Source organism: Antennarius striatus, chromosome 11, assembly GCF_040054535.1.
Source record: "Antennarius striatus isolate MH-2024 chromosome 11, ASM4005453v1, whole genome shotgun sequence".
Classification (NCBI taxonomy): domain Eukaryota; kingdom Metazoa; phylum Chordata; class Actinopteri; order Lophiiformes; family Antennariidae; genus Antennarius; species Antennarius striatus.
Window position 1 is genome coordinate 3988710 of NC_090786.1, and position 26244 is coordinate 4014953.

The window sequence follows — 26244 nt, forward strand, 5'->3', positions numbered from 1 at the left end:
TTACATCAGCAAATGGGTGACCATGTTTTTATATGATTTAATCTCCTTGTAGACTTTTTAAAAAAAAAGTCCTCTTAGACATTTTTCATGTTAAAAATGTAGTAAGAATATTCCTCTGACTCGGAGTAAATAAAAGGGCACACAAGATGAACCACTGCCAAGGCCAAGCAGTTTATATTTAATTAAATAAATTCTAATGCAAATTCAAGTCGTTAGTCAAGCTGTTGAGGAATAATTCAAAAAATGCTTAAAACATCTTTTGCCAAGTTTTAGACCTTGAGATAAATTCTCCCCTCAAGTCCTAGAGAAATGTGTGAAGAAATGTTGTTTATTAAAGACTGAAATATTGTAATTCCAGAATTTTGTAATGCATGTGAACAAATTGTTTTATTGCTTGAAGTGGCTTTACCTCCACCGAGGCCGACCAACCTGGCAGGATCTGGATCCATTGATCTGTGTCTTCATTTAGACCCAGTTTGAGGTTTATTCCTTATGGTTCAAGTCCCACTTCTTCCAGCTTCAATGTGTATTTCATAAAGTCCTGAATCCTAGGAGTCCTCCTCAGCGTTTTAGTTCCACCCCAAAATTTTATGGGTCCTTCTGGGATTTAAAGAATTTCAGAAGCCAAAAGTTTGAAGTTAGCTTTTCATCTTTTGACTCTGAAATTTATTCCTCATTGCTCTGGGACAAATGGGAGTCTCACCTGCTGTGAAGGATGATTAAGAACCCTTTTGGGCTTTATGTTTTATGCAGCTAAAATTTAAAATGATAGAAACCTTCTCACACTCCAGAGGTCCTGAATTACCTCCCAATTACAAGGGGATAACAAGTTCTTTGTGCACCCGAGCACACAAACGTCCTGTTGTGGTGCAGCGCTGCTCTGCTGACTCTAACTGCTGCTGACAGTTTGTTTGCACCTTCGCTGGACCGGTCAAACTGTTTGACCTCTTAAACCAACTGTTTGATCCGATCAATGCTGGCTTTTGTCTGAATGTATTAGTCGGATACGATGCAATTGAAGTGAGAGTCGGAGGAACTAGTCAGCCTCTTCTTTCCTGGGTTTGTTTTTGATTGATCGGCGACTTTTAGAAGAATTCCGTTGGGTGACCCAAGTGTCACATGACTTAGTTACTAATTTGCCAGTCACTCTTATAGTGTCTTTATTTAATCCTAATTAGACATATCCTGAGTCATTCTATAGATGATTACAAGATAGATTCAAAAAACAACAACTTGAAGTCTTCCTGATAATCTCTACGATTAATTAAAATCTGATCTAGGAGTCAAACTGTGAGGGTCAATCCAATATTGAACTGTTGCTGAGAGACCCTAAGCTGCGATGGAGAAAATTTGCATTGTGAATGTTCTCTGTTGGGTGTCATTTCAGAGATTTTCTCCCTCATCGAAATCTGTCCTCCTGTATCCAGAATAATCCACCCTTCCATTCCTATATTGCTTGGTTCTCTTTAGCTTTGCTGTACCTGTTGGGATAGAGATGTCAGAGTGTTAATTTCCTTATTTTAACCTAGAAATGTGTCTCAGGGGCAGCCTGATCCCGGCACTGGCATTTCTAAGAAATAGAAAAGAATGTCGAGGTAATTATCTACGTACTGGTTCTAGAGGTAGTGACTCATTGTCACCAGAAGCCAACATCCTTGATGATAATGATGAAGTGGTGATTTCCCAGGTTGGCTTGGCGTCCAACAGCCCAGATCAGTCCAAGTCTCTGTGGACGTTTGCTGAAAGAAAGTTTTTTCGTAACAACCGGACCCCTTCGGACCCATGTTGGCTTCGCGAGACCCTCACACTCCGATAAACGTCCACTTCAGCAACTTCCCTATCAACAGATAATTCCTGCCTTTCCCGGTTATGTTTAGTATCTCAAGGCCAGACCACATTTCATTAGCTCCGTGTTTGGGATGGCGTTCAAGTCTGGAAAACATCCGATGAGAAACAGTGGAGTCTGGCAGAACTGTGCCAGAAGTCAGATAACTGTGGTGGAACATTTAGATGATGACGTAACTCTTATTGAACCCTCTGAACCTTGAGGACAACATTTTGAACAAGTAGTACATGTGATTCACAATTGAACGGGTACATGTGAACAGCTGCAGGCCAGGTTCCATTTATAAATCACAGCCCACCTGTGTGTCCATCTCGTGTCCCTTCTTCTACACATGCAGCCGTAAATGGTCGATACAAATCGCCTCATGAATGTTAATGCATGGGAATGATCCTGCTGGGAGGTTTGGGGGGGGGGTTCTTAAAAATGAGTCATGGCACTAACTCAAAGAGGAAGCAGTTCCCCTGACATGAGGAGTTTGCAGGTTAGGAAGCACATGTTAATTCCTCCATTCATCAGGCGTCATGGCTGACAGCGCTTCGCTGCTTCAGATAATGATCGCAACACGTTTGATCGGTGTCCAGGTTTGATCAGTGAGTACAACAGATGACATGGAAAGTGATCAATGTTGATGATGTCAGACTCTCAGTCCAGGTACCAATTGATGACCGTCACATTCAGGGGGGTAACGATCACACTTACGTTTGTTCTCGGTCTTATGGGGATGTCATCAAGTCGTTTTCGTCCAATCATTGTTGCCATCATTCACAAAGGTAGAACTAAACAGTAAATGCCTCTGGGATGTCTTTGGGTTTGGCATGCATCACAATAAAGGACCATAAAAGCCCACCATTAGAATCTGGATCACATCGATATTATTAGTAGTTTGATGGTTATTGTAGAAAAATGAACTCCAAACTGAAACAGCAGAGTTTCACAGTGGTTTGTCTTAAAGAATTATTTACCATTTAACCATTTAAAGTTCGACTAATGGAGTTTATCCGTTACCCCTGTGGATATAGTTGCACCAGCATTCATTGATTTGTCTTTATTGAACTTCTTCATGGATTTTATTAATCACATCTGTTGTAGTAGTCGTATTTCAGGCTTGATATTGATCTTCAATCTTGTTGGAATCTCTGAATACTAATGTTAATGTGTTGTTCTATCTGCCTCTGCTTACTAATGAAGGGAGGATGTAGGAATGGGTTCCATCCATCCCATCCATCTGTCCGCCATGTTCAATTTCCACAGCAATGTCGTTTGATTTTTTTCCTGCAAAACGTTCTTCACACAATAAAAAAAAGTACTGAAGTGGTGCCTTTTGCTATTTAGGAACATGCTTTGTTTGTATTTTCTTTAGTTGCCATGATTACAAGTTCCTTTTGGCTCTTTCTGTGCGGGATTTGTGTCGGTTTTCCAGGGCACAACTCAAAAAAATTCATAAATTTCTCTTGAAACTTTGTGTACACATCTACTGCGTACCGTGTGATTAACAGAACAGATTCCTCTAGCTGTCTGACTTGGATGAAACACACTTGGCGGTAGGGGATCTGGAGTGTTTAATGCTTGTTTCTTATTTGCAGGGTGAATGTGTGTGGAGGTCAGTGCTGTCATGGATGGAGCAAAACTCAGGGTTCGCTGCGGTGCACAAAACGTAAGTGTGCATTAAACTCCTTTCAACACATCTCAGCTTACACGTAAACATGGCGAGCCAGTAAAAGCTTGTTCAGAGTGGGTTCACCACGATGTCCTCACGTATCGCACCGCTGAGGATTGTCTCAGCAAAGGTCACAGAAAATGGTCACGATTTAGTGATTAAAATCTACAAACAGTGGCAACGGTCTCTACAGTTCTCACTTCCTGTGTTACTTTTTGCCTTGCGCATTTACCTCAAGTCATCCCTGTAGCCGACATTTTTCAGTTCACTCTGATGTCTTGATCATAGTCCGACGAGACTCCTGCAGATTCACGGTGGATGAAGCAGCAACCTGTTTGTCATTATCTGGTAAACGTCAGGAATGTTCCCGGCCATAAAAATGACAGACATGGACCTTTATTTATTGCCGTCAGGGCTGCCCATACGTTAATGCGTAGACTTTGGGCTGAGCAGATGAAAGTAGTTAGTGAGTCAACGCTGAAATAGCCCCAGAATTTTAATGTCGTAATAAGAAAGATGTACTATGTGTCCGTTCCAGCTGTCCCCCGGCCCGTCGCTGTCAATGCGTGGGAAACGCTGACTGCAGAGCACAGACTGTTTGTGCTTCTCTTCCCAGCAAACAGAATCTGCAACATGTGATTCAGTCGGACAGAAATCGGATTCAGGAGTAATGATCAGGAGACATTCCCCTTCATCCTGGTAGAAGTCAGATGTCGGTGAATCATTGGATTGAAGGACAGAATGGGACCCGTTTCCTCAGATGTCCCAAGCCAAACCTAAAGATTCATTTTATGGCCTGTTCAAGCTAATTTTATCGGATTGCTAAAGCTAAAATAAGTAGATTGAATGCTTATGCTTTCATTTTCGTCCATCTCAGCATATGTTGCGATTTAGCGCTGCATGCATTAGCTGGGTATGAGAAATTTAGGACCAGGTGCCGGAGGTACCTTTCTTGGTACTTCAATCTTTTCATACTAACAACAAATTTCTCTCACTTGTAAAACATGACCTCAAACGGTGAGCTATTTTTACTCAACCAGACTAAAATAAATCAAATCATTAATATAAACACACTCCTGGGCTATTAATGACAAATTAATCATTCATTAATGACCAGTAGAGGGCAGAAATACACCATTCCGCTGTCTGGGCTGCTTTGTCCAAAGTAGAAGAAGAAACAACAGCTTTGCTTATCTGTTATGTTTTGACTATGTATGAATTTTTTTCCTTGTTATGGAACAAATGACCCAGACTACAGGTCACCTATGGAGACATACTCACCCCCAACATGTCCATTAATTGGTTTGCTTGTTTGGCAAAAACAAATCAATGGATTTGAGTGAAACTTTGCTTCGGGGTGTGACATTGGGCAGGCAGAGTAAACAAGCATGGAGAAAGTATGTACTGACATCCAGGTTGATTGTCGTTCATTGTGGCGTCCACCAGCAGCAGACACTGGAAGGCCATGTGCCAAACACAGGTGTTATGAAGTGAAAGTGGAGCCACAGTAAATGTGAAATAATGTGTTCACAAGGCTATGGGGGAGTCACACCTGAGTCTTGACTGCCGCCGGGTGTTGTGTCTGGATAATGTCCACACTTACACTTCCTTCACTTGCTTATCCAACAATGAAATAGTTGCCAGCAGTGTGAGCCAATGACACACTGCAGGTAGGAATGTCACAATGCCTCAAACTCGAGTTATTGGACTCTAAAAGTTGAAGATTTAAATGCAAGCCTGGAGGCATACCGAAAAATTACCAAAAGTATGCAAAGAAATTTCTTCGACATGAAATTCATAAGGTTCGTGAAGCACCTGCTATTACTGTTTTGTGCAGTGTCACGGTCTGGAAATTAAACAACAAGATGTGCGATTGGTTAAATACGTGGATTATAAAGTCTATGCAAAGACTGTCACCCTGCAGGTCTGTGTTCTACCCGTTAAACTCTTGAAAGACCAAACCGAGACAAAAGATCTATTAGCACCTTAGGAACTATTTTTCTTCTCTTGTGACCTTACCTTTGATGGGGCAAAATGTTGCACAACCAAAAACTTTTTCATGTTGCGCATCCGTGAAAGGAATATTCATCCATCAAATGGGAAACCAATCGATTGATTTTCCTGCACTGATTCTCTTTTGCCAAAAGACTCCAAGAAACCCAAAGGTCTTCCCAAAAGTCAAGGGTCAACTAGTGCCAACAGCGTGAGACACGTTGCAAAAACCTACATCTGCAGACACTTTCCAACACTAGCTGATAGCCAACCGTCAAACGGCTGGACCTCTTCATTTAACTCATTTCATACACTAGTGACTGGGTTCTCCATGAACATGCGGAGTGACACCTGACTCGCATTAACACGCTCAAAGCAGTTCAAACGGGCACATGGTGGTCTGGGCATGCCTTTTTATTACCATGATAATTGGGCCAGGGGTCGCCTCTCTAGCACGTCTCACTCCCTCCTCTCACGACGTACTATGGTGAAACCCAATTATATAACATGTTATTTTTTGTGTTTATATATTTGAGGTTTAGTTGTCCCATTTTCTTGCTGCACTTTGACGCAAGAACCTTAATGAAATCCCACAGCTTGTGATATCCGATTGCTTTTGGGTCTTGTCGTGTGTAAATATTTGGGATTGGAGAGAGTATTATCAGTAAATGGTTATTTTCCTCGTGATGAGTGTATTGTTGGAGTCAAGTCAAGGTGGATTAGGTGTGTTATTGTGAAGAAGTTGAATGTTTAGTCTGAAAGCTTCGTTGTTGGCCAGTGATGAGTGTATCTCTCAGCAAGGGGATCAGCGAGGACGGCAGTTTCTTTTATTAAAGCTAATCTGAGTTCCGAGGGCCAGCAGTGACTCAGATGATACGGAATTCAATATCTCGTGTATCGTTGTCGTCTCGTCCTCTCACCTCTACCTTCGTCTTCGTCCCAGCTGTACGCGAGTTTTTACAGGCTGTTGCAGTTACCCATAAAGCGAACAATTTTCCTTTCTTCACCCTGGAATGTGACGGTCTTACATCACGGCAGTGACACAAAGAAAATCATTATGCCTCCCGCCTTCTGCTGCTCACTTTGGATCTTTACCACATGAAGACGGCCGCACACCCCAAAGGTTTTTAACTCCCCTGGTAGACCTCAGAGAGGGTGTGGAGGCCCCGGGGAGGCTTGATCAAAAGGGCAAAGACATCACCGAGATCACCCTGTTTCCTGTCCCAGCTAACGAGTAAATTACCCTCACTTAGTCCGTCACCCTCGTCACAGAATGAAACCCCTTTGGAGCTGACCTCAGTCTGGGCGAAGGGAGAGAAGAAAGAACTATTGGCAGAACAGATGGCTGCCTCAGCTCCAAGCTGGAGAGACGTGGGGGAAATAAAAACTATTTACGCTAGTTGGAAAAGAAAGCAAAAAAAAAAGCATCACCCCAAAGTGGAAAATTAACTGCGGGGTTATTACAAAATGTTAGCATAACTTAGCTCCAGTGGGGCTGGTTGAGAAGCACTGATGACATCAGTAATGATCACATCGTGGAAGTAATCAGGTCATCTCTCTGTGGATGTGATGTCACTCAACTAATATTAGAATATTGACAGAAAGGACAGTTTAGATGGATGTTGTTGACTATATACTGTATGTGTTGTCATGTAAACATTTTACCATTTTAATATCTAAGACAGTAATGAATGAGTAAATTCCCTAAATTAAGGAATGAGCCTAATTCGACTTGTAATCAAAGAAATGAAAAAATAAAAACAATTGAAACCACTAAATAGCAAAAAGCACCATGTTGGGCATTGGTTGATGCGTGCAGAATGTTTTGTAAAGTTTTTTTTTGTTAAAATACCTAAATTCAATTATTGCATTATCAGGAAGTGTCAGGAAATCTATTGCTTTTTCTCTAGTCCGACCCATGAGTTGAGAAAAAGACCTCCTCAATCCAGGACCCTGGAGTTGCTCAGTTTTCTTACCCCCTTCTGTTCCTGTACTGCAAATCTGACCATCAGGGTCTGGATCTAATTGTGCATAACTTTAACTTCCGTTCTATGGTTTAACCAAACAGATCTGAGCTTGCATGTGTTGGAGAACAGTACTTAAAGGTCTGTTTCAGACAGGCTTTACACTCTAGTTGTGTTTAAATGGATGCTTTTAGGAGAATAAGGCATTATATACTTTTTCCCCAACCTCCTGTACATGTTCAGAAAACACACAGGACTTCTAAAGTGAAAAATTCCTCTTGGAAAATTCAACTTCACTCATTAAATGGCTTGTTTGTACACTAACAGCTGGTGTTCATGGACTTTCTTGAGTGATCATTCTTTTCTCTGCAATAAATTTAGGCTGATTGGTGACAAAGATTTCATTTGAATTCTCTATTACTCGTGTTTGTAGGCAATCTTTGAATAAAACATCCTTGTGCACAAAACAATCAGAAATGTTCCTTGTCTTACATGATCTAGTAAAACTCTGCTGTACTAAGCTTTAAGCTAAGTCATAAGCTTGTCTCTAGACAGAAGATTATCAGGACTGGTGAACAGCCACAGTCCAGATCAACAGCTGGTCTGCTCACCTCCTGGTCCACATCACGGTGCCTTCGCAACATGCCAGGCATGGTTCTATAGCCAGACATGTTTCTATCATCAGCCCCTACAAGAAGGTGCTACTTATAGAGTTGACAGTCAGTTGGGGACTGCATGCATGAGGCAAACAAGCTGCAACCATCCAAGTACCAGGAGCTGTGCCAAAGAAAAGGCTGGAAGGCACATTGTGTGCCCATCTAAGGTACCTGGAGGCTTCGCTGGCCATTAACTGTGCGAGAACTTTGTTTGGCATCACTGAGGCTACTAAGAGGAAAGTCATCAATTCCACAGTGCAGACCGCAGAGACAGCGTCCAGATGGTTGTGGATTTCTAGGAGTGTTGCATGGGTTTTTGCTGCAGGGGATGCAAGCCAGATTCAGGACTACCCTGGCTGGGTCACTTTGGGGGAGTCAGTCTGGTGTTGGAAGACCAGAAACACTTTAGAGAAGATGTGTCTCAGTGTATCCTGAGGATGTATCCCAAATTGATTACTTACACATTGGGCCAACTATTGCAAATACGTCTGCTGATATGGATGATGAACCACCTAATGTGTCAGTGGATAGGAACCCTGTAGAACATACCAGGGTACGTTGTCATTGTACGTTATGCTGCATGCCTCAAGACCTTGGACCAAACTTAGTGCTGACTAATTCTGACTCGTGCAATACCTCACGCTTCACATTGGCTGAGCCGGTGTTTGAAGGTTGCATTGATCACACCACAGTTACTGCAGTCAATTTTCAGCCTGTTTACAATTTGATGTAAAAAAGTTTCAGTACCTTCCAGTAAGCGAGTCAAATGGCCACAACGCCACACCGGTAAAGTCTGGAAGCTTTCTAAACTACACTGAGTGATGGCACGTGAAGTTTTTAGATACTCAAAGATGCTCAAAAACGTGAAGAATTCACATCTAAAACCATCAAGAGTTGATTCCAGTTCATCCATATGCTTCCATCCATTTCCCCTTGTTTTTATACGTGACTCACCATCATCACTCATTTTCATTCTCCATCTGTCTCTCCTTCCTCTCTTTCTGTTTGCGTTGTAGCCAATTGCATCCCTCAGTGCCAGAATGGAGGAATGTGCCTAAGGCCTCAGCTTTGTGTCTGCAAGCCTGGCTCGAATGGGAAGGCATGTGAGCAGAAGACGGTGCTCGCACACCCCTATCCAGCACTGCCTGGGAACGGAGCCGTCAACGGGCACGCCAACGGACACCCTAATGGACACAATGTGGTACCCCAGCGGCCCATACCTCAACAAGTGGCGCCAAACGGCTATGCCTCTGCCCTCTCTTCATCAAGTAACTTGGCCCAGATGAAATTAACTGTCAAGTCACCCCCCCAGCTTGTGCAACCACATTACATCCAGCAACAGTAAGTACCACACTTGGATCTTTATTACCTGCCCCAAGGAGACTTGGTATTTGTTGTTTTGTGTGTGAATGTGTGTGGGTCAGGGACGAATCCATCAAATTTTAGGGTACATAGACATGAAGGAATGGAATTATTTTTTATTTGTTTTGAATATTTTAGTACCTTTTCTGTCAACTACACATAAACTGCTTGGGTGACAGAGTGAGGAATGTTCCATGAAATCAACCATCACATTTTAGAGAGGATCCAGAAAATAAGCCGTATCCATAACTGGGATGTTAACTGTTTAGTTTGGTATTGGCGGAAGAATCCACTCTACAGATTGTCATTATCTTTTTCAATTAAAATGTTTTATTACACCACCTTTACATTCACTTCATCTGTTGTTATATTTCATAGTGCACACACACATCGTTCCAGAACACACAGATGTGCCTTAATGGTGCAGACACATCAGATTGATGCTTTTTTTCTGCTGCTCCCCCTCCAGCGACAACTACGGTTGGATACCTTTGGACTGTGTGTCCCATATTCGTAAATATCTCTTCGTGAGTTCACATCCATCCAATCGTCCTGAGCGTGATATCGGGAATGCCCTCAGGGCGTTTTCTTTAAATTTGGCACAAATGTCCACTAAATTCAAGGGCGATTAGATTTTGAACCGATGAACTGAAAATATTCAGGACCAAAAAAAGTCATTGTGCTCTCAAGTTGGTCTCATTCAGGAGAATTTATACACATCTGGAACAAAGAAATTCATGTGGACTCAAGAATGAACTGATAAAAGTTTGGTGGTCAGGGGTCATTCTGACCTCACACGCAGCATGTTTGTAACTCAGTGATTCATATCCTCGAAGGATGATTCAGTAGCAACTGGACTTCTATTTAAGGTCTGAAGACGTTTTGTGTCTCATCCAACAGGCTTTCTCTGTTCTTCTGTGATTCATACGCTAACTATGACAAAACTTCTGTCAAATGTGTGATAGCATAAAATAGAGGTGATGACATTTTAGAATCAAAGGTCAACCTCAATGTGACATCTGCCTGTTCTAAATCACCTTTCCAGCCAGCTTTTGACACCATTACTCTGGAAAAGAGGGTGGGATCGTGTCCATTTTTCACATTTGTTCAGATACTCAACCCATGACACCAATCATGGGTGTGTTTCCACAAATGGTTCTGAGTTGCTGGGGCGAGGTGTCCGTGCGTCGTTGCTCCTAATTTGTCAAAGCAGCACAGTCTGTGTGTGCCTGTATTTAGTACTTTATTTTTATTATCTTGATATGTTCTGATTGTGAGCTTATCTTTCGGTTTTGGCTAACCTTGACTTATACCAGTCTAGACTAGAAAAGAACCCACTTCCCTCCACCAGCCTGGGATACCCATGGTGTGGCCATCCTGGGACATGCTCCAGGTCACTGCCTTGATTGGCGGCCTTTGCATACTGAAGAACAACCCATTGATACAAAAGCTGATGGATAAATGAATGTGTCGTCGGCATAGAGCCTAAAAATCCCATCCCCACTTCAGCGACTGAACCCAAACTTTAGACAGGACTCTATTAGGCCTATTTGCCCCTCTATCTGTCTCTCTCCTTCTCTTGCCCTGTCTCTATCTACATTGTGTTTCTTTTCCACCAAGCAGTCAAGGCGGATGGCCACCCTCCAAAGTCTGGGTCCTGCCCGGAGGTTCTTCCTCAATGAAGGAGTTTTTCCCCGCCGCTGTCGCTTATGCTTAATCTAGAGAGTTCTGTTGGCTTTCTCTGTCTGCTGGTGCGATTAACTGATTTATAAATAAAAGTTGATTGATTGATCGATACGTCTTTGATTTGACTGATCTGATCATGAAATTAGTTGATCAACAAAAATAGTTTATAAATATGCCGTTTGATATGTGATTCTGTTCTTCATTCCCTCCAGGATCCAGTCCACACCCATGCAACCAGGCCAACAGTATGTGATAAAGCCCAAATACTACCACACACACACTACACACACACAGACACATGTCCAGTCCCAACCGGAGAGGCCGATCCCCTTAAAAATTGGACACAACCCCCTCCACGGTGAGTAAGTCTTCCGACAGATCAACATCTCATTTTCAGTTTGGTCTGTGTGTCGTTCCTCCGTTGGTTTCAACTCACGTCACTGTGGTAAAAAAAAAAAAATCTGAGGCTGACCGGGCAGAATTAAATACCCTGCCTCTTCGAAACATGTTTTCAAAATCCATAACATTCAAAGTGCTCTGGCGAAAGGACAGACATGCACTAAAACATCTGCTCTAACTGAGAGAGGAGATGGTGGAGCTCGCAGTTGGGCAGCAACAGGATTTGTTCAAACTGCACCTCCAGCAGTTACGGCTTTGAGACTTAAGCTCTGCCTGCTGCTGGGGGCTGTTGAAAAATGAATCATCGGTCTCATTTTCTCTGGGCAGTTTCAGGAAAGACTGAGAATTGGGGCGAAAGTGAAGGAATTAAATAAACTTAATCTGAGGGGAGTGTTCGGATTGATAAAGGGAGTTTTCAGTTCAGTTTGTGGGTATTTTTTGCTTTAAAAGTCTCCTTTTGAAGAACCTGTTGGCCCCCAAAGGCCAATTAACACTCCCACCTATATCTAAGAATACTGGCAAATTCAACTAAAAACTCTGCTGAAAGTCCTCAGAGACAAAGCAGGAGGTCTGGAGACTCCTTACTGTCAAAGCTGTTCTGGTTCAAAGACTATGTGTGTGATTCTGGATGAGGTTTTCACTACATTAAAGGGGGACCACTGGGCCTTTGCGGAGGGATGCTCTCTACTGAATACCTTTTTGTTCTATAAATTTGTATGTAAACTGTCACACTAGACTCTGACGGTGTATTTAACTTACATCACGCCTCCTTTGCTGTCTAAACTCACACTCCAGCGTGGTGGTGTACCGCTGCACGATTGTAGTAGCGCTGCTTTTTGCATGATCACCACATTAAAAAATGATCCATGCTCAAACAAATTTGATACACCTGTGTCTGCTGACAGAAAATTATTAATAGACAATTTCCAGAGACCCAGAGGTTGACAATTTATTACTTCCCTGTGTGTTATATCCTCCCGGAGACAGATGCCGGGTGCACCACATTTCCCCACACGTTCAGCTGCATGAGGCTTAGTTTCCTGTTGGTTTGCGGCATTTTTATAAGACACATTTCATTTCGAACCTGCCAAAACAATTTAGAGGAAAAAAAAAGAAGTTGTTTTTGGATCAACAGGACCTGTAATTTACCAGCTCTCGGTTTACCTCATCATAATGTCAAGGCTGAGCTCCAATGTCTCCCCTGTCTTACCTTTCCTTATATACGCATACCGTTTATAAAGAAGTCAATATTTTCGTATAATCGGCGGACTGCACTGGGAGTTCGGTCGTGTCTCTGGCTACAGTCAGACGCACCGACTCGGGGATATTAATAGGGAGGTCAGCAGACAGAGCAGTGTGGATGCTTGGCTTCGCAGCGCTGCAGACTGAAGCAGACCCAGTTTCAAAATAACCTCCTCAGCTCGCTATAACGGATGCCAGGAGTTTGTAAATGCCAGATGAGCGGCCAGACATCAAACGTAGAGAGCGAAATGGGACACAGACACATATAGAGAGGGCTGCAGGCAACCACCGAGTCTTCAGAATCACTCAGATTTGACACATTTGCAGGGAAAATAAAATAAAACAGTCTTCCAAATAAATATTTTGCAAAGCCTTGTCTTAGTTCAAGGCTTCCCCCCCCATTAGATGCAGACGTCTGCCAGACCTGAGACAGACTGATGGTTTGAATATTGAACCGGTGCTCGTCTTCAAAGGAGACACCAGAGGCTTCGCTGCAGTCCTGCCACCAGCCTCTCCAGCTCCAAACTCAAACCAGGGAAACTGAGATTCTGGATGAGCGATGACAAATCTATGATTCAGACTTTCCCGGACCACCATTGTGATTTTGCTTTAAATTGACTGAGGTTCATGATTGTTAGCAGCGCATCATGTATCTATAATAAGATTAGATAAGATTCATGTATTTTGAAACGACAATTAGGAAGGGAGAGAAACGCAATTCATAAAATCTCTCAGGCCCAGTAACGTTCTACAATACTCTTATGCAAGTGTATGGCCTGAGAACTCACTTATTAAGAAATAAAATATAACTATATTAAACAAATTTTTTAGGTCACATTTTGAACTATTCATGCAGCGCCCCCCCCCCCCTTAAACCGTGGACACACCTTCTTGGCTCAAGAATGACAAGACTCCCTCAAATTGATTATAGTATTCTGAGCATTTACTTTTATTACTCATGATAAATCATTCTAATGAGCAGAAGTTTAATATTCAAGCAAGCTATTTTAATTGCTACAAATTTTCTCTAAAATATTCTCTTGAAATCGATTAAAACCCAATCTGCCTCACTGATCTATAATTCATATTTCATGCCTGTATTGGAATTCGACATCATGCGCTGTACAAGGAGGTTTTCCCTTCATTGTGTCCCACTCACGATAATTCTGTCTACAAATAGCACTCCAGGCGTGCGAGTCCAGATTAATGGGAATACCACAGTTGGTTTTTACCCCGCATGCAGTCACCGCTCCACTTCTGAAACAGGAAGCCTGCAGCCTCTCTGTCAGCCTCGTACCACACGACAGACGGCCTGTCAGCACCTGGCTCCGGTGCCACATCTGGGAAAGTTATTCCCCGTCTCCCCTCCACTCTGCCAAAGCGCCCTCAAACGAATCTTATTTGCTATGGCACTGATTGAACCTCGGGCAGACAGGAGTACCGAACCATCCCCACAAAGATTAAATAAGGATGACATCATAGTGTGCAATCAGAAAATAGAACAACTGCACCTCGTTCTAAAGGTCAAGGAGAGTGAAAATAGCAACTTAATACCAGCAACCCTTGTAAATACGAAGTACAGCTTTAGTCTAGGACCAACTCGTTATGGTGTGTGACGTTATTTAGTGTCATCCAGAAGTCAAGCGAAACCATTAAGGGTTATTGATTGAGGACTCTGCACTCATGTCGCCACTAAAGTGGTTTACCAATTTAGCGTAGCACATGTTTTTTTAAGTGTGCAGCATATATCAACACGGTTTAATGTGTAAAACTAGCTCAGCTATTTCTTTGGCTTTGGACGGAAAACGTCATGACCTCAGGATGCGTTCTGGAGTTTCTGTCGCCAGATTGAGCCAGCGAGGGGAATGACTTTCAAACCAGACCAGAGAGCAATGGATGGCGAATTCTCTGCAGGAGTATGAGCAGCTGTGAGGAGGGAAAGCACTCAAATAGCCTAAAATGTGTTCTTAGTCAATTGTGACCAAGGTGTCTGTAGTGACTTTACCTCTGAGGCCTCTGCAGTTCCATTGCTGCACCAAGAATGAACTCCTTCCTACTGCCCAGTGGAAAACAGCAGAATGATGTTCGACATTTTCATCCTTCAAGTTGATTGATGTCTGTGTTGTGTCTGAGATGCTCCCTTGACTCTCTTTCCATATGCTCAACACAGCTGAACGAGTCTGCGATCAATGTGTCATACTTACAAAGATGTAGACGTGAGGTGGGGGGAGAGAGAGAGGAAGCTTTCAGAGGAGATAAAAATGTGCTGTCACTGCTGAAGTCAGGAACAAGAACCCAGGAAATGTACTCAACCGAAGTGGACCCAACAGGGACCCACATAAGGACCAGTACATGCTTTACCAACCGCGGTCCAGATGGCATGGACACATACCAATTCTTCTTTTTTAACAGGACACACTACACATGCAGAGTAGATGGACAGGGCCAAGGGGGAACTGGGATTGGGTTTTTATCTGGACCGTTAAGAAACTAATCCCAAAATCAGTGTTTGGTGCAAAGCAGTGTGCATTGCCAAGACTCAGTCCTAGTTTTTATGCCACTTTCACAAATTTTTTTGGAGAAACATGCACTAATTATTTCTGCTTCAAGGAGATCGCTGCAGGCAACACCATAAAAAGCTGTTATAGTAGAGATTTTGCTAATTATTTCACCCACCTGCATCCCATCAGGTATTATAAAGATCCCTCTTTCTCCCCAGCTAAGCATGACTGTAGTTGTTGATGGGACAGAGAACTGGGTCTCTGACCAGGTCCCTGAAGACATTTAAATAGCAGTGAGACACACCTGAATAAAAAAGATTAAAGTTTGTACCAAATCTGAGGAGCAGATGTGACCTTATAGTCTTAAAACTGATGTTCTGAGCTGCATCTAAAATAAATCTGCTGGTTTCTGACTGATACCAAACATATATACAGTCTTTGTCGATGTGCATTAAATGAAACTTTGCTTTACATTAATAATGTTTAATGAAATCATTTCCAGTTCTGTGTTCTGAGTTCTTTTGTTTACTTTTGACTCTCAATGCTCGCTCTCCCAGTTCAGCTACTCCGTTTTCCTTCCTGTTTCTTTGTGGAAATAATCTTTCCACCAAAGGGAACTGGGGAAAACCATGTTTAGACTTCAATTCTTGGATACCCAAATATGGTTCCGCGAGCAATTCTCAAAACCACATTTCCATTGGCATTTGGTTGTAACCGCTACATCATATTAGGTCTCTCTTTAATAGATCATTTTTGCACCTATTAGCAAATGTTTAGGTAGCGCAGGACATCTTATCCAGTGGTTTTTCCTGCTCTCAGGTTTATAAAACATTCCTCTGGCTGCTTGGCTTCACTCCATATGTCTGCACTCTAGTGTGAACAGCTGACATTCACAGACAAAGCGTTGAGGACTGGAGACAGGGGTTTGGACCTGGCAAAGAGATGCCAAGAGCTACCACACAGGGAAGAAATATTAAAAGATAGAAGTCAATCAAGTTGAAAGACTTGGAGGAGAAGGCTAAAAACTGAAAGCAGAGGTATATCCTGGAGGGGAGTTTAGTCAATAAAATACCACCTAGTGTGTCCTCCACCAGCAAGGATTCCAGCAGTAATCCTCCTCCTTGTAGACTCAGTCAAGCAACCCTACAGGTTCTCAATGGGGATTTGGTCAGAGTTCATGGTTGGCCAGTCCAAAAATGGGACATCTATCTTCATCCCATCTGCACTATGTAGAGTTCCTAGGACTCCATGTAACATCAGATGAGTTCTGACTGTTTTGGGGTTAAAAAGCATCTTACAGGTGCCAGTGGCCCCCAATGCCTCAGCGGTGGCCGATTGCAGGTGGATGTTTTCATCCTGAATCTGAGGTGGTGAACATGGTTGATCAGGATGCAGGCAGTCTGTCATTAACTTGAAGGTTGTTCTGGAGGATGGCCTCGCCTCCATCGTGCCAGTGGAACACTTCCATGTCTTGCTGCCCCAGTCGAGACAGTCTAGTCGCCCTAATCTACGTGCCTTTTTTTAGAGCTGGGTTAGTTTAACAATGCAGTGGGATTAGATGGATTTAGAGATCTCTCAAAGAAGTATCAGGGTTCACAAAAATCAGTGTTCGAAACTGACATGAAGAGAACTATCAGTAAACTCCTGGTTGTCCATGTCGACACTCGCAAGTTTTAGATGGAGAAAAGTTGTTGACAGATTGGGCTGAAAAAACATTTGTGTATTTTTTAAATCTCTTTAGTGTATTTAAGATAAAATAAGTTTTTGGTGCTGTGACTATAAAAAGTGTACACTAGGATGTAGGTGTCCTATCAGAGATTGTACTCTTCCTGTCAGTCTGCACTGAGGGCTGGCTTTCGTGAAGGTGTGGAGGAATTCAGCTGGGAGACGGGGCAGTGAGCTTTTGTGAGTTCTTTTCTGAACTCCAAGCCAAGCGAAGGATTTTTGGAGATATTTATCTTCATTTGATGTGTTTAAGGTTTGAGACAAAGTTTAGCGAACTTCAATATTAAGACCTAGAAAAAAACGAAGAAAACCAGAGAGTAGGAAAAGCAGGCACAGCGGCTGAAGGTGGCATGCCCACTATTTGTCTCTTTTGGAATAAATCTTGCCAGTATCCACCTCTGAGAGACTTATAATGAAGAATTGGATAACATCCCAGAGTTTTGTTTGCTGACTTCTCTCTCTTCCAGTTTTTTTTTTTTTCTTTTTCGTCTTTATTCCTGCTCACGTTTCAGAGGCGCCACTGGATTTAGGAGCAGTGCAAGAGGAGGAGAAACAGAGAGCGGTAGTCGAAGCGCAGGGAGGAGACGCCACAAAGTTTTTCAAAATTGCAAATTACACAGTAGATTTTTTGTTTTGACTGGAGCCTCACCAGTCGGACTTGAAAGTGATTTTACAATGGATGAAAGACTAACCGCTCATCTGCTCTCCATCCCCCTCCTCCTGGTTTGTGCTATGTTTTCAGCAGCGGTGGGCAACAATACGGGACGGATCAAGGTGGTCTTCACACCGACCATCTGCAAATTAACCTGCATAGGAGGCAGATGTCAAAACAACTGCAAGCTGGGAAACACCACTACCATCATCAGCGAGAATGGCCATGCAACAGATACCCTCACGGCACCCAACTTCAGAGTAGGTGAGTGATCAGGACACACACACACACACACACACACACACACAAACACACACACACATACCACAGGTGGTAATACTAGCTAGCTGTGATGGTGGAAAACATGTTTGTTGATACCTTCGCTGAACTCGCAAAGTGGTTGTAGGTAGAAATGGAACTGTGTGATTAAGTTTTCGTCCGTCATACGTCTCTTTATCTTTGTTGTGATCTGTAAACACCAGGCAGCCCAAAGCCGAATCAGTCGTTTCATATCAACAGAGGCTCTATTGACTGTGTGAACTGTGTGAACCTCAGACTACTCGATGGTTTTGACAAAATATGCTGTCGCAAATTTAAAATGAAAATAGATGGGTCTGTTGTACACGGTTTGCCAGTTGTTGGCATCGGTGCCACCAGTAGAGGGCAGCGAAGAGTCAATCGGTTACAATCGTGCACCTAAGAAATGCAAAGAAACGCGTGCAGAGGTAGCGAAGTAGGAACATCAAGACATTCACCTTCTGTCTTGACTTTTTCCTTCTTTTTCATTGATTTTGTGCACATTTGTTGTGCCTTGCTTGAATCTTAGCTACAAGCATATCCGGTGGTATCGCTCCGTTTCTTCACTGGAGATCATCATAAAGCCAAATGAATCTAAACATGAACAAATGAAGCATTTTTCTGCTTAAACACCAGATACTCTTAATCTACCTCCAGACGTTAAGATGTGTCAAGCCTGTTCCACTTATTAGATAATTACCTGATGATTTTTTTGCATTGCTGTTTCCACTTCATTTTCCAGTTTGACATTTTTCTGGCGCTCAGTAACAACATCATCTGGGTATTCCGCCGTGAGCGTGGAATTAAGTCACACTTCAGCGCCACACCAGCGCTGTAGCGCTTTTTGGTTTAAAGCTAAATGAAAAATGACAGTCAGATAAAGTGCAGAAAGTGATTTGTCGAATTTACAGCAGAAAGGATAAAATGAAAACACAAACGACTACAGATCCATCGCCCCATATGTTGGAACAGACATCCGCTGCTACCTTTTAATTGTGAGAAGTATTTGTATCATTCAACTTGGGAAAAAACTGAACAGAGGACAATTCAGGTGTTAAATAATGTTTTTATTCTCATTCAATGTTGATATTTCCAAACATAGTGTCTCATAAGAATCGTAGTTTTCATGACACAGATATTAAAAGACTTGACTATTCATCCACCGCTGCTCGAACCAGTTTCTATACCTGTCCGTTTGAATCACAGCCTTTATAGTTTAGTTATAGCAGTCGTATCCTGATTAATACGGTAATGTGAGACGGCCTGTGTGTGATGGAGCACATGGCGTGGGCGTCCTGTAATGTGTTGCACAGACCCGGTAGGCTGTGTCTCAACCTGTCCCGCTCCTTACAAGCAGCAGATCGGTGTCTTCAGCTCTGACACAGGCGAAAACATGGGAAGACAGAACAAGAGGAATTCCTGTCGTACTCTACAGGAAAAATTAGAACAACTTCAAGTCAAAGAGGGGAAAAACAGACTCTCGCCTCTGGATGACCTGCGGGGATGCTTCCCTTCTGTTTGTTACTGAAGGAGATTTGAGTGAAGTTTAAATTTGATTTATTAAATCAAATTTTGCTAACATTTAATAAGACTTTGAGCCTCAGACCAAAGGAAATGTCTCTAGGGTGAGGCTCCAAGAGGGATGTGTTTTCTCCAGTGTGTTTGTTTGCGTGTCTATTCGCAGAATTACTTGTCCAGAGAGTTGGGCATATGGTGTAAAGTAAGGAATGGATCCAGAGAATGGGGTTAATTCCAAACTGGGTGGAAGGGTGAAAGAACAAATTTTGACTTTGATTCAGACAATTAGGTTGAGTCGTGAGTTTATATGGGGCTTATGTTCAGTCAGGTGTGATATGGATCGCTTCATTGGCTTCATTTAAAGTTGGATTATTAACTTTCTACAGTAAAATCTATCTTGGGAGTCTTCAGTAAGACAACCTGGAATATTCATCTGTGCTACAACCTGAGTAAATTAGTATCTTAATTTCTCAAATGCAAATAGGGTACATTATAATTTAGAACAAGTTAAATGCATGTGCTAAGTTAAAAACATGCATTATCACCAAGTCAAAACAGAAATTTAATCTGAAAACGACATTCGCTTCATGCAGCAGGCCAACGGGATCATCAATCGTGTTATAAAACAAGTAGGAAAACTCTTCAGAGTGTGTTTAAAGTCCAGCAGACAAAGAGAGCTGCACCAGAGCGGCAACAAGACAAAACAATTCTGCTTCTGGCTTTAAATGTTGTGGAAAATTGAACTCCTTAGCAATATGTTTTTTCCAAAACCTGGATTTTTCAGGGACAATGCCAGATGCGATGGTAGTAAGGCCTCACACAGGGGGGATAGATATCTGGAAGTTAAATTAAAGGAGTGTGTTGCATTCTGTGTAATTCTCTCTCTTTATCTTTACGTGTAATTAAGCAGATTATAAAAATGTGCAAATCACACCTCGGCATCAACGTCGACCTTCCCGTAACTCTCTAGCTGCATTGGCCTTGACGGTGTTCAATAAAAGCTAAAAGCGGTGGGAGTAATACTGAGAGGCGGTCTTTCAGTTGAGCGTATCATTAGTGAGACTGGAAATTTTAATTTCCAGAAGAAAAGTGGAAGCAAAAGAATGTCAGTGTTGTTGTTTTGTTCTGTTTTTTCTATGAAAGCTCCCCCGATAGCATCCTGGCAGGGTTAGTCAGGTTTCCTTAGCGGGGCCACCGCTATGGCGTCGCTAACAGGTGTCAGCAAAAGGTGTCAGAGGAATGGGTTAACAGTTCCCGGTGAACTTGAAGGAGTATTTTGCTCGCGCGACCACGGTTACACCTTGATCTGATTGACGGCAGAGAGATAGACTTTGATTCCCGCCTGCTTGTCCAGGCTCGCTTAATTCCTCCCCCTGCCCTCGATCTTTCCTCTCTTCCTTCGCCTGTCTTTCTCGTCTGTAATGGAGGACCGACCCGAGCCAAGGAGCCGTGAAGCTGGGAGCTTATTTGCAGTCCAGACCGAGCTCGAAGGAGCGAGACGGAATAAATCACACTCGTCTTGTTTATCATACTTGCCTGATCAGAGAGGCGGTGATGGAGGAGTGTTAATTCATGATATTATGGAAGGAAGGGGGGGATCTTTTCCACTCACACACACACGCACACACACCACAAGTCATGATGGCACTTTGGTTAATTAACAAAAACATCGAGTCCAGATGAGATAATGCCTGGAAAGGGGTTTAAATAGTGTAGAAATGTTGGTAATTTTCCCATTATCTTGCTATATAGAGCATTTATTACTTTCTTGAATACAGTTATCATCACACTTTCTTTTCAACCAAAAGTTGTCTGGTTATTTATTAGATGCCTTGAGACTTTTCACCAGCTAATCAGCTGAAAAATGCTCTTTGGGATAGCAGCCCAGTTTGTCATCCATCTGTCTGACTGTCTCCAAGCCTGACTGGATTCATCTCCACTGAAGTTTCAAGTGTTTTACTGGTCCTTTAGGACTCGCATTTTACTCAGGGTATAAATGTATGAATATATAACTGTTTTCTTAATCTACTGATTTCTTACACTGTTTCCTAACTGCATGTGACGTAAGCTAGTGTTGGCTGTGGCCTTAATAGGGTCGTGTTGCCATTCAACACCATTTAGGGTACGATGTGTTGCTTTGCAGTGCACTGTATTATTCCGTGCATGCATGGACTTTTTCCTAATGGTCACAAAACCAAATTTATTGGCCACAGACTTGTCTATTAAATGTTGGTGCATATCTTTGACAGACTTGGTCTAAAAATCGTTGCATAAGCTCGTGGCACATCTAAAATATAGTTGGTAGGCTTTTTAAAAAATTGTTTTTCTGTGGTGCACCGATAAAACAAATCCAACCTTGCTGGTCAGACTTTGTCATTAATAAGAAGACAACAAGGACTTCCCATCATTTTCAAAGGGATGGATGGTGTAAATTTTCTGTTAGCAAAATCGACTACCTCAGCACAACTAATTCTAGACACGAGAGAGCTCTGTTGCTATGGATACGAATACTGTCAGAATATACGTCCAATTGGAAGCATTTGGAACCAAATTTAGTCAAACACAGATCAAAATCGAGTCAAACATTTCAAATATTTCATTAAAGTGTTCCAATCGTTGATGTTAGCCGCTGCACACCCTAACCTCCCTGTGTTTGTTTGGTTTCCACCCGGCTTGATCCGGACGCGATCCCATGTCATGCAACAGTAAACAACGTTAATCTCACGAGCGTCAGGTAGCTGCAGCTCGTGGAGCTATGAGCTGTGGTAGCTCTCGGTGAAACGCAAAATTCAGAGCATCATGGGAAATGTCTGTTAATCAACATCACGGCATTTCATGGAAACATTTTTTTACCACAGTTTCCATTGCAACGGGTGTATCTAGCCCCTGGATTACCCCTTTAGTTTCACAAATTACCAGCAAATTTCTCGTGAATTTCAAGATCTTCCACGGGAGCGGATGCATCACGTTCTGGCGGTGACGAGGCCTCTGGAGCCGATTGCAGCCACTCAACACAATGCATGTGATTCTAACAGATGTGCCCAAGAATATTTTACAAGTGTCCCAGAAGTGGTAAATCCCTGCTTCTATATGTGGCCGATTTCTGATGGATGCTGCACCAAACTGCACAGAGCAGGAAGTCGGGCACAGACACAGCATCGTGTGGTCAGTTTTCAAAATTAAAAACCCTGAACAGACCAACGATCATGTAACACGTCTAAACACAAGAAAACCTGAGCGGCACTCAGCAGAGCGCCGACTACCGCCAAGGCCAAACAATCCTACATGTCTGGCCCGGGCTTCACCCCTCCAAAAAACTTTCATGGAAATCTGTCCAGTAGTTTTTACCTAATTTGGGAATATGTTGGAAAATTCTCGATCTAGCGATGGTAAAGGGAAATGTTTTTAAAGAAAACTGCTGGATCTGTCCTTTTAATTTAATGGGCTCCTTCCTGGTTCAAGTCCAGTCCTGTAGTTTTTCGTGTACCAGACATACAGACTCGGGTGAAAAGATAACCACCATGTACCTGGATCACCTTTGTCGTCAATCTGAATGTGGAGTGAATTCTAAGCAGATTTTTTTTAGTTATTTGCTCCTGTATGAATATTTGGAACTAGTTCATTGAGATAAATAGTGTGCTTGGAATGACGCTCCATTTGAGGGAAGTTAAATTATCGCGAAGGATTTGATGAACAAGATAACCCAATAAAGTCCCAATCAAACAGTGTTGACCATGTTTCAGTTAAGGAAGAACCAGAGGCTTCATGTATATTAAAGCTATATCCAAAGCCACCCTTACGTTTCAGAGACAACGCCTTCGAATTTTGATGTTGCCATGGCAACCGCTGTTATGTTTAGGACTGGTGAGCACATCAGTATATCGCCATCATCTACTTTTTCTTCTCTCTTCTCAGTTGTTTGTCACCTGCCGTGTATAAATGGTGGCAAATGCAGCACCCGTGACAAATGTCAGTGTCCTCCCACCTTCACGGGAAAATTCTGCCAGATGCCCGTCCATAATGGACACCAGCAGCACCAGCAGGCGGCAAGCTCCTACAGCGAAACTCAGGTCCACTCCACACACACGCTGCCTCTGACCTACAGCAACCGCCAGAGTCCTGGTGAGTGGATCCCATCCTGGGAGCACAACTAAAGCCTGGATGGGAGTCTTGTAAGTATGTTCTGTCCCGTCTGTCTCCAGTGTACAACCCCAGTATTGTCAACATCCACATCAAGCATCCTCCGGAAGCGTCCGTCCAGGTCCACCAGGTGTCTCAACTGGACAATTACCACAACAGCAACAACAACGGGCACCAGCTGAAGGGCTCTCAGTCGGGCTCCTCCTCCTCCTCATCCTCCAGCTACACCTACCACCACACAGAGAGCAGCCAGAAGATCCAGCACCACGGATACAACATAGTGTACCCCAACCAGCACGGCTACCAGGTGTCCCAGTACCAGCCCGTCACGTCCAAGAACGCGTTGGGTCGCTGCTTCCAAGAGACAACGGGGAGTCAGGTGCGCCGTCTGAAGGGTCTGATGTTGGAAATTCCCAACGAAGGAAATACAGCCTTCAGTTTTATGCAGTCAAAAATCCATTTTGGTAAAATATGTTTCGCACGTATCAGCAAATAATGAGAAATGGTGAACACAACATCAGCATCCCGTAACTATGACAACCCCACTGTTGCGAAAGTTGGACCGCGGTGTAAAGTGGCATTAAAAACAGAATGAAGTTACTTATGACTATATTTTAAGATGAATGTAGTTGAATACAGTCTGATTACAAGACTTGTAATAAACTTTATTGATTGTTATAAATATATAACAACACGGACAGGAACATGTTTATGGTTGTATTATATCACCTTTTCTGTGGCAATATACGTCGTATCAAAACCGATATTTAACGGGTTTTTCCCTGGTCTTTTTTGTGAAAGTTTTATGGATATCTGTGCTGGAGTTTTTGCATAATCCAGCAGACAAACCAACCAATAAATAAAAACATTAAAATGGCAGAGTACTTCTGCCAAAGTTGAACAATTCTACATTTGTGCAGCTTGCCTGACCCATGCATCACCCGTAAAGTTTTATGGAAAGTGGATCAGGAGTATTTTTGTAATGAAGGACAATGTAGAAAAATATCCTGTCTCGCAATTTTTAGGAACTTTATTGGGTTCTTTTCTTGAAGTCTAACCAAATTGCACTGCTCATAAATACCAACCCCCCAAAGAGGACTCGTGTTTTTCATCAAGATTCATTTATAATCCTTAGAAATTCAAGTGAAAACCTTCTTTCTCTCAATCTTAAACCAGAAAACAAACAGATACTGCAGAAAACCCTAAGCCTGAATCCTCATCCTCACAGTCCATCGTGAATAAATGACACACAGAAAAAAGGGATTAAGCCTAGATTAGCACATCATTACATCACAGCACATAGTCCAACAAAGACATTTATACAGGACAGCCTCCCTCGGTGATTGCTACTGATGTCAACGAATGGACATGAAGGGCAGATTTATCACCTAACTGAAAATACCCAACGTTCATAAATGTTCATAAATCATTAGTTGTCCCATCACTGGGTCACATTTCCCAAAGCAAGTGTTGCCATAAAAGATAAGGAATCATCAGTTGTGTTCTCTCTACATGTGGGATCATCTGATTGAGCCCGGAGAGTTTGTGTGCAACATCAAGAAAGGATATGGACAGAATACAAAACAGGAAGTCGATTTAAGTAGAAAAGATAATTCATCCCCTTCCATCCATTTCTTTCTCTCCCTCTCTGTTTAATTACAATCTGTTTGTTTCAGTGTGGGAAAGCGCTGCCCGGTCTCACAAAGCAGGAGCAGTGCTGTGGGACCGTTGGGACATCCTGGGGCTTCCACAAATGCCAGAAATGTCCAAAGAAAACATGTAAGCTTCAACACTACTGAACTGAAGGGGATGGAATTAACAGTTTAAGATACCACTTTAGCTGGAATGTGTGGAAGAATCATGAAAGAATGTGCTGGAGACTATCCAGAATTGAAATATAAAGGACTGGAGCTGGATGATGCCATAATTCCTGGATGTTCTGTTTATGTGTCTCAGCACTTTAATATAAAGGTTGCATGCTCCATCCCTTCACCGGGTTGCACAGGAATCCATCTATTTTGCATAACACTGCTGACAGACAAAACCAATCGACACAAGTAAAAACATAACCTCACTGTTGGAAGAAATAAAGGCTATTATAGAACCAAGAGTACAGATAAGCTTCGATGACAGGAAGCCATTTGATTCCAGATTGTTGGCTGACATTCTTTGGCTCTGAAAAATATTATGCATCCCTGTTTTTAGTGATTAAATGTCTAAATGGAGCTTCTAACAGGTTTGTTGTTTCCCTTGCCTCTGCAGCTATCCCTCTGATAGACTGTCCTCAGGGCTACAAGAGAATCAACAGCTCTCATTGCCAAGGTAAGAGCTTTTACTTCTGATTCCAACACTGCCAGCAGCAACAATTAAGAGTTGGACATGCATGATACCCACATGATAAGTCAAACTATTTTAGATATGCATTAGTTATGTGGTTGCGTCATGAAGAGGTTTTACCAGTTTTTAGGTTTTAGTCTAGTTTGAGCTACTTTAGCTTAGCTCCCAGTAACTACCTACTCCCTGCCTGTGTCAACTGATCCTGCAAAGATCTCAAGAGGACCTGCAGGAATGACGCACAACCAGAGACTTTATAGTTCTTGTCTGTCA

General features: G+C 42.6%; 1 protein-coding gene across 6 annotated transcripts in view; it reads left to right on the forward strand.

Annotated features, from left to right (window-relative positions):
- Window positions 1-26244, forward strand: part of ltbp1 (latent transforming growth factor beta binding protein 1) — a 45594-nt gene that overhangs the window by 1150 nt on the left and 18200 nt on the right. For 4 of the 6 annotated variants that reach the window (XM_068326866.1, XM_068326861.1, XM_068326863.1 and 1 more), the window contains exons 2-9: window positions 3430-3500; window positions 9132-9456; window positions 11376-11521; window positions 17773-17946; window positions 23413-23619; window positions 23700-24016; window positions 25314-25416; window positions 25900-25959. In XM_068326866.1, coding sequence (XP_068182967.1) covers window positions 3430-3500; window positions 9132-9456; window positions 11376-11521; window positions 17773-17946; window positions 23413-23619; window positions 23700-24016; window positions 25314-25416; window positions 25900-25959 — 1403 coding nt within the window. The remainder of the gene's footprint in view (window positions 1-3429; window positions 3501-9131; window positions 9457-11375; window positions 11522-17772; window positions 17947-23412; window positions 23620-23699; window positions 24017-25313; window positions 25417-25899; window positions 25960-26244) is intronic. The other 2 variants (XM_068326862.1, XM_068326864.1) reach the window with 1 other exon arrangement.